This window comes from Hylobates moloch, unplaced genomic scaffold (genome assembly GCF_009828535.3).
Source record: "Hylobates moloch isolate HMO894 unplaced genomic scaffold, HMol_V3 SCAFFOLD_3, whole genome shotgun sequence".
NCBI classification, from domain to species: Eukaryota; Metazoa; Chordata; class Mammalia; order Primates; family Hylobatidae; genus Hylobates; species Hylobates moloch.
The window spans coordinates 56,706,069-56,714,566 of record NW_026652278.1 but is presented as its reverse complement, the minus strand read 5'-3'; the positions used below and the strand labels follow the sequence as shown (position 1 = coordinate 56,714,566).

The 8,498-nt window shown below is 42.1% G+C and overlaps 1 protein-coding gene across 1 annotated transcript in view; it reads left to right on the top strand.

Annotated features, from left to right (window-relative positions):
* Positions 1–7,249: 7,249 nt before the first annotated feature.
* TMEM26 (transmembrane protein 26) overlaps positions 7,250–8,498 on the top strand; it is a 48,108-nt gene continuing 46,859 nt past the window's right edge. Inside the window, exon 1 of the mRNA XM_032138067.2 lies at positions 7,250–7,740. Coding sequence (XP_031993958.1) covers positions 7,550–7,740 — 191 coding nt within the window. The 5' untranslated portion in view covers positions 7,250–7,549. The remainder of the gene's footprint in view (positions 7,741–8,498) is intronic.

The following is an 8,498-nucleotide window of genomic DNA, read 5'->3' as shown; positions in this document are numbered from 1 at the left end:
ATTTTTATCGATGACAACAATCATAGAACAGACTATTTTCATGGAAGGCAGCAGAAAGATAATTGATTATGGTACTTGAAAAGTATTCTTAAAATGTCACGTAATTCCTTTATCTGACATTTCTGAAGTCTATTTTTAAATGTATAATCTGCTTTGAAATAAAATTAAAGAACTAAATAAAATGTTATATTTACCTATCAACTTTTAAAAAATAAACCTTTAAATTTTATAATAGTTAGATTTGCATGAAATATTTGCAAAAATAGTACAGAGTTCCTATGTACTCTTCATTTATTTTTCTTATTAACATCTTACATTATCACATAACTTTTGTCACAAATACGGAACCAACACTGGTATATTATTACCAACTAAACTCTTGGCCTTATTCGGATTTCACTATTTTTTGTTACTAATGTCCTTCTCATGTTCCAGAATCCCATTCAAGAGACGACATTACATTGAGTCATCATGTCTCCTCAGTTTCCTCTGGTCTTTGAGAGTTTCTCAGTCTTTGCTTGTTTTTCATGATTTTGATGGTTTTGAGGAGTATTGGTAGGTTATTCTGCAAAATGTCCCTCAATTTGTCTTTGTGTAATGTTTTTCTCATGTTAAACAAGGGCGACGAGATTTTGGGAGGAAGATCACAGAGGTAAAGTGCTGTTTTCATAACATCATAACAAAGGTGCGTGCTATCAACATGACTTATCACTGGTGATATTAACCTTGACCTCAATGTACAAAGCATTTTCATAATCATTACCTCATGTGATTCTTTTAATGATCATGAAATGGACAAGATTGGCATCCTTAGCTCCATTATACAAAGGGGGATCTTGAGGCTGGGATGGAATTAAGGTGTTGGGACTGCTACCCCACTGGTTCCTTTATAGCACCTGACTGCCTCTTCTAAATTATACATAAATGAAGCAATATCTTACAATACTTTCCGTGTCAACTCACTCTAGAGCTGCTATGGCTAGGAATGTTCATGATTTAGTGATTCATGTTATCTTCATACTGTAACTGTAACCTTAGGCTTATTTGAACAAATTTAGATCATCACAGAAGATGATCAAATGTTTCTACTGATCAGTGTTCTCCCTTATTTGTGATGGAGTGAGGCATTGGGCTCACACAAATGACATTTACTAGCCCAAGCATTTACAAGCAGCTGGCCTTAGAATACTCAGCTATGGTCCCAGCTGGGGAATTATACCTTTCTGTTTTGGGTGTTGTTTACCCAATCCTTACTTCTATCTTTATTTATTTATTTATTCAACAAATATTTACTGAGTACCTGCTTTATTCCAGACATTTTTCTGAGCACTTTTGAAGTATCAGTTAATTTAATCCTAATAATAGACATGACAGTCTATCATTATTTGTTTTTATAAATGAGAACCAAAATTCAAAGAAATTAAGTAACTTTCCAAATGTCACATAAGAAGTAGAGCCAACTCTTGAAGAAAGTGGCCTCATCAAGATCCTCCACCTGCACTTTAGATTCCTATTCCTTGTTAGCTGTTGAAGTGTCTGAAAACTGATCACTACCATTGACTTTTATTAGTTTCTAAAAATGAGTAATTATGATAGTTATTACTAGCTTAATAAAGTTCTGTTTTCCTTCCTGTTATTTTATAATGTGAAATAATTACAATTCCTTCTCCTGTTTAATACACACATTTCGAACAGTAAAGCAACCTGTGAGTTTTCTGTTTCAAATTGGGAACTGGGAATTAAGATTTCACCTCTGAAATGGAAGAACAGATTTTGAAAATCCAAAAAGATACAATAAAAGCAGTATTAGAAAGCATGAGAGGGTGAACCTCCTTTTTGAGGAAATCCAGGGAGACAGAATACAGACAGGATTGGGTCAACGGAAAAACCAGTGCAGAGGAAAACAGACTGAGATAGTCAAGGTGGGCACAGTTCCTTCTAGGAGCACTCCTTAAGAAGCTAAAGTCACAGCCTGCAAGTACAAAGAGCAGTAATTCTTGAGGTGTTTGTTCAACACATATATTGAGAACAATTGAAATGTCTGGAGATCATTTCTGCTTCTTTACTTAGAGGCTGTCACTAGTGATATTTGCCCCCAAGCTAAAACCTGAGAGGTGTTCTTTAAAGAAAAGTTGTTGGGTGGGCTGTGAGGCTTCTAGTAAGGGTGTGGGTAGAATCAGAACATTGTTATGGGTAGATATGGATCTTCACAGCAGCCAGAACTAGGGCATGGTGTAGAAGAGAGAAGTCAAGGCAGCTCTACAAAGGACTGAATGAGATGCACTAAAAACCAGCTCCCAGAGGAACCTTCCTTGCCTTGACACCCCTGCCTGTTCCTCTTCATTGCACCCATTAGGGAAGCTGACCTGACAAGTGTTTCTTGCCCAAGTATCCAGGACCACAGCCAGCTCTTCCATTTAATAAATAAACAGCAACTCATATACCTATTTCAAATATGTCCTGTAACCAGCCCAGTCCTTGGTTTGTAAATATAAATGAACAACAAAAGGTCATCAGAGTATTTGAGAACCATCATGTTATAAAACCCTAGATGTAAAGGATGGAACTGAGCAACAAACCAAGTAAACACAGAAATAATTCAGGAAGACAAAAAGGTATTGCATCCACCAGACAAGAATAAATGCTGTAAAAAAATTCTCCACTAATAAGTAAGGCTTATTACAAAATAAGTTGACCACCAACAACAAAAAATCACTTACAGAGCTCAACAATAAAATGAAATAATCCGAAGGCTAACTTAGACATATGGAAGATGAAGGTAAGAAACTACAAGAACATAGATGAAAAATACGAAGATGAAAAATATAAGGTATTCCAGAAGGAGAAGACAGAAACGATGAAGGAGAAAAAAAGATCAAAGACATAATAAAAGGAGATTTGACTCTCTACCGAAAGACGCAAGACTACTGTGTTGAGTAGGGTATATGAAAGAAATGTCCACTATCTAGATGCAGTCAAATGATAAACATTCCAAGGTAAAAAAATTCTAAAAATTTCTGGAGATTCAAAAAAAATACTTACCTACACAAAGAAAACAATGTGACATAAAACATATTTCTTTTCAGTAACATTGCATTCTAGAAAATAATGGAATCTGAAAATATCTGAAAATACATTGAGTAATAATTATATATTTTAAATATTGTTTGTTGACTTTCAATTTTTAGAATAAACCACTTGAGAAGACACAGTATGCAGGCTTAATTATAGCTGGAGAATAGAATGTTACAGACAATAATTTTAACAAATTTGGGTAGTACAGGTGGAATGAGGAAGGAAGAAGGTATTGCAGGATAATGGATTCCCCAAGTTTCAAACTGAAAAATCAAGTTCCGTAAATTGGTAAATCAGGAAATAGAGGAATATAATGTATAATTTTAAAGGTATAATTTTAATCATCAGAAAAAAATGTAAATGTTAATTGTGAATGATTCCTCTGGGGAATAGATATATATTCCTGTAGTATATTATGTTTTTTCATGCATTGTATTACACACACACACACACACACACACACACACACATTTATGTATACAAGTAATGCCTGAATAGGATTAAATGGAGCCAAGGGAGGAATGAAGATTGCCAGGAGATTGCAGCTTCTGTGACCAGTCTACAGCTTTGGTGGCCTCTGGATGCAGATGTGACTTTGTATTGCATCCCTGTTGGGAGACCATAGCTGGGTGCATAATTGCATGCACGCACAAAGTTTCAATAATATTAGGGAGGGGCATCTTTGGCATCATAAGTGTAGGATGTGTACATGTCATCCCACAGCTGCGTGGTACTCCACATATCAATGTACCTGCCATGCCCATTCTTCCCCTGCTTAAACTCTGCTGCCCAGAATCTTATGTTGAAGGATGAACAAAACAACACTAAACTGGTATTTGCATAGGGATAGCCGATGACTGGATTTCAGTCAGTAGCCTGCTCTGTGGTCCGTAGTGTGACCTTGATACTTAGAATTGAAGGAAGTCAGTTGAATTCCTTATCTCAATAATTTGAATTCAGAGTGGAGAAATCTGGCTGGAAGACAAGAGTGTCAGAGAGTTGCTGTACAAAGGTCTGGAAACTGCAACCTTGAGATCCTTGCTGCCACCCAAGTCCACAGCTGTCCCCAGCTCCCAGTTCCCAAGGCCCTGTCTTCATCTACCTCCTATTCTTCAGTCCGAGAGATTCCATCTTCATTTTTAGACCACACATTCCCTTCCAATAACAACTCCTTTTACGTGAGTGAATTGAGAAAGTCTTTTCCTTGTAGCCAAAATCACCCAAATTGAAAGAAAATCCTGACAACTATGTTCAGTTTGCATTCAGAAGGGAAGGGAGACCTGTTGATAGCTGCCTCCTGGGGTAGTGGAACAAGCTGGCTGCATTTTAGTGCAACCCCAGCCTGTACCACAAGACCTGGGTGCATCAACTGAGATTGCTTTTTTTCAAGAAGAGTAAATTTTTAAAATTGCTTATTTTTTTCCTCTTGTTTAAATATTGGGCTATTTGCCTGACAGTTTTAAGATATTTCTGAAAGCTTCTAGTCTTTAAAATGGACTTAGGAGAAAACTAAGAAGAAATCAACTTTAATTCTCTTTAATGACAATTTTGTTTTTCAGATCCAGAGACGACAGAACCTAATTTGTTTCTGAACCTTCAAAATAGGGAACAAGAAATGATTGGAAGATGTCAGACTGACTGCCTTCCCTTTTTTAAAGCTCTCCTAGAGATCCCTTCCTAGTAGGCTTGAGAAAGAGAGAAGTTGCTGGATGCAGTGGCTCACACTTGTAATCCCAGCACTTTGGGAGGCAGAGGTGGACAGATCATTTGAGGTCAGGAGTTTGAGACCAGCCTGGCCAATACAGTAAAACCCCGTCTCTACTAAAAATACAAAAGTTAGTCGGGCATAATGGCATCCTCCTGTAATCTCGGGAGCCAGAGGCACAAAATGGCTTGAACTTGGGAGGTGGAGGCTGCAGTGAGCCAAGATCGTGCCACTGCACTCCAGTCTGGGTAACAGAGCGGGAGTCCGTCTCAAAAAAAAGAAAAGAGAGAGAGAGAGAAAAACAACCCCTGACCGCAAGCAAGTGGTCTGGCACCATCAGTCAAGCACTGGTATCCTAACATACAAGTTTTACAAAACATCAGGTAAGGCCACTCTGAGATCATGGTGGATCAAATAGGACTGCTCCAAAATTATGTCTGAACATGAATATTGTACAAACCACAAACATCCCTTTCTATATTAGATTTATCAGCATACCCAACATAAAATTAACCCCGCTTCCTAATAGCATTCCATCTAAAGTAAAGCCCCACTTCTGTAAGCCCCCAAATCACCTAAGTCAAGCCCAAATCATGTCAAATAAGTTATCTCCAATGCTTTTTAACCTTTCTAACACTTTCATACTGAGACGCCCCACAGTGGCCCATGGAGTGTGCCCCCTCCCTAAAAAAGTAATAAACTCAACTTGCTCAGTTCCAGATATGTTCATCTGGGGTTTTTTGACAGGAATGTCATGTTGCTCCACTCCAATCCTGTTATTACTTGTCTCAGTACATCGAAGAGCAGCTCCCCTGGCGTAACTTTCTTGGTCCTCCCAATAATCACTGATGTCTACTAAGCATTTACCACTTGACAGGCCCTTCGTATGGATTAACTCATTTGATCCCCACAGTGACCCTGTGAGTAGATAGGTTTAGTACCAAATTTACAGAAGGACAAAAGGCACAATACTACTAAGTGACTTAGTGAGCCGCCTAAGTCAGCTGGTTGGTTGGTGCTGGGCTCTAACCCCCACAGCACACTGCTTCCTTCCACAGCATTCTTCTGTCACACTATGTTCTTCCGCTTCACTGAATGGCGTGTGGTCACTGTGTCATCAGCCAACATTGAAGGACACTATAAACTAGAATAAACTGCACCAGGAAATCATCGCTGGGTTTCCTGTAAGATGTGGGAGAATGCTGACCCACAGGAGAAAACAAAAATTCTCTCAGCTTTCAGTATCAGAAATAACTTCTAAGCTTCTGTGAGCAGTTAGATATTTCTCACCTAATGGAGACATTAATCATATAATTAGCAATTTTTCAACTTGATTTTAAGAAAAGTATGACGTGATTTTAACCTGACTAAACCTAACCAGGAAAGATATTCCCTTTGCACTTTTCTTTCAATGTTACTAATGCGGTCAAGGGAGCATTCCTGCTTGGTATTATAGTAATATGACTAATTAATTCTATATCTCCCTTTATAACAAAGAAAGAGGGAGTTTGAGGCACAGGGCTTTGGAGGGCACTAATTAATATCTAGAGAGATTTCAATAACTTAGTTCATCATATTTTAGCTATTTTTGTAATTACCTTCCAACTATAGCCAATTATACAGGCTTTCCATTTACAAGCGATACAAAGTTTCTTTTTAAAATAAATTTATTTGAGTAAAAATTTGAGGACATTTAAAGAAAAATGTTAAGTCAATAGTAGTACAGGTGGTAGGACACCAAACAAGGGAACAAAAATCATGAAGGTGTTCTGGGAAACCCTGACTTCATTTCTTGTGTTGGGTTCTGGAAAGAGGAGAGTTCAATTCATGGTCATTGATCTCAAGAGCACAGGTCCTTAAATTTGAGAGTGCATGCATTTTACCTTCTAATCGCATTCCTGGTTTTATCATCCCTCTCCTCCTCCACTTTCCCGTCTGCCGTCTTATCTTGCTACCACTATGTTTTTTCAGGAAAAACAAAACAACAACAAAAAAAAAAACAACCCAACAGGGGTGGAGTTCGGTGGGGGATGGCACAATAAGGAATCTTCAAGTAGTAAAAGTGACCAGGGTTACCCACTGGCCCAGGGAGGTGCGCTAAACTCGCAGAAGCCCAGAGGGTCTGACTGCCTCTGATCCTAGGAAGTTTTAATTCTTCAGGCTGGGCAGTAACGGGGTTTCTAAAGTTGCTTGGATTCTTTGGCCCTCCTGCGTCCCGGCTTCGGGTCACCATGACAGCGTGAAACGTGTGAGTGAATTAAAGTACTTCGGTGGAAAAGTAAGGAGGAGCTGCCAGAGATGCGCTCCTCCTCCGCCTTTCTGGCTGTGCTGCACCTTGACCTTCAGTCCTCCTCCCTCCTCTTTCCGCCCCCTCGTGATGGGGAAGTTCTTGGGGACCTCACGGAGGCCCGGGGGCGGGGATACCGGACAGAGATGGAGACTGGCCCCGAGATTGGGAGGGGGATGGGCAGCGCTGGAGAATAACGCCTTGGAGCCAGGGCAGCGCAGCCCCAGACTCCCTGGAAAACCCAGCAGTCTGGAAAAGCTGGGTTTGGACTCGTCCCTCTTTGAAGAGTTCTCAGGAAGTTTGGGGGAGGGGCGAGCCGCGCACCAGTTCCACCGGCATCGGGCGCTGAGGGTGAGAAGGGACCACAAGCAGCAGCAAGTCTCAGTGCTTCTCATATTCCTGCTCACGGGTGGGCTCCGGGCACGCCCGGCAGGGTCCTGGGGGCGCAGGCAAGGGGCCGTAGGCAGAGTGCTCGGGCCAGCATGGAGGGACTGGTCTTCCTTAACGCCCTGGCCACTCGGTTGCTGTTCGTGCTGCACTCGCTGGTCGGGGTCTGGCGAGTGACCGAAGTGAAGAAGGAGCCGCGGTACTGGCTGCTCGCGCTGCTCAACCTCTTGCTCTTCCTGGAGACTGCGCTCACCCTCAAGTTCAAGCGCGGCAGAGGCTACAAATGGTGAGAGTGCCCCGGGAAAGCGAGGGCGCACGGGGCCCTAGGGTATTGTCCCCCACCACACTCGCGGGCAGCCCTAGAGCCCATCTTCCCGCAACCCGCAGATTGTACTCGAATTTGGACCTCGTTTGTCCTCGCTGATTGCTTGGAAGGCGCGAGATGCTTGCGCATCTCTTGGGCACGCCAGGGCTACCCTAGGGTCCCAGTGCAACACTGGGAAGGCTGTATCCGTGAGCCTAGGCAAGAGTCACCCAGTCTCAGGTTTGGAAACTTGGAAGATGAGTAAAGAGAGGAAGCGCTGGTCTGTTTTGCTGAATGTGCCCCCAAATAGGGGAGTCTTGGGACAAGGAGGTTGCCATGTAGGGTGCCTTCTGAAACTGGTGTGTGTGAGTGTGCGCGGGTTACTCTGCGTGCGTGCACGTGTGGGAATGTCTTTCGCTGGGCATCAGCGACCTTCGCAAGAGCTGAGCACACTGGCCACCCTCCTAAGACGAGAAGACCCTCGCTGCACATCTGTGGTTTCATCCGCTTCCCTTCCCTCCAAGCCGCTGGCGTCGCGCGCTCTCTGGCACAGCGCCAGCTTCAGGTGTCTGGGTTTGCTGGCTTTGGGGCTTGGCTAACGGCCTGCCTATCTTGCAAGGAACGGGTTGTAACGCTGGTGAAGGGACCAGCAGGTAGTGGTTCAGTCTTAGCCTCTGTGTGCAATAACTACACGCCACGTGTGGGGCTTATTTCCTCCTCGAAAGGCTTGAATGGCAATC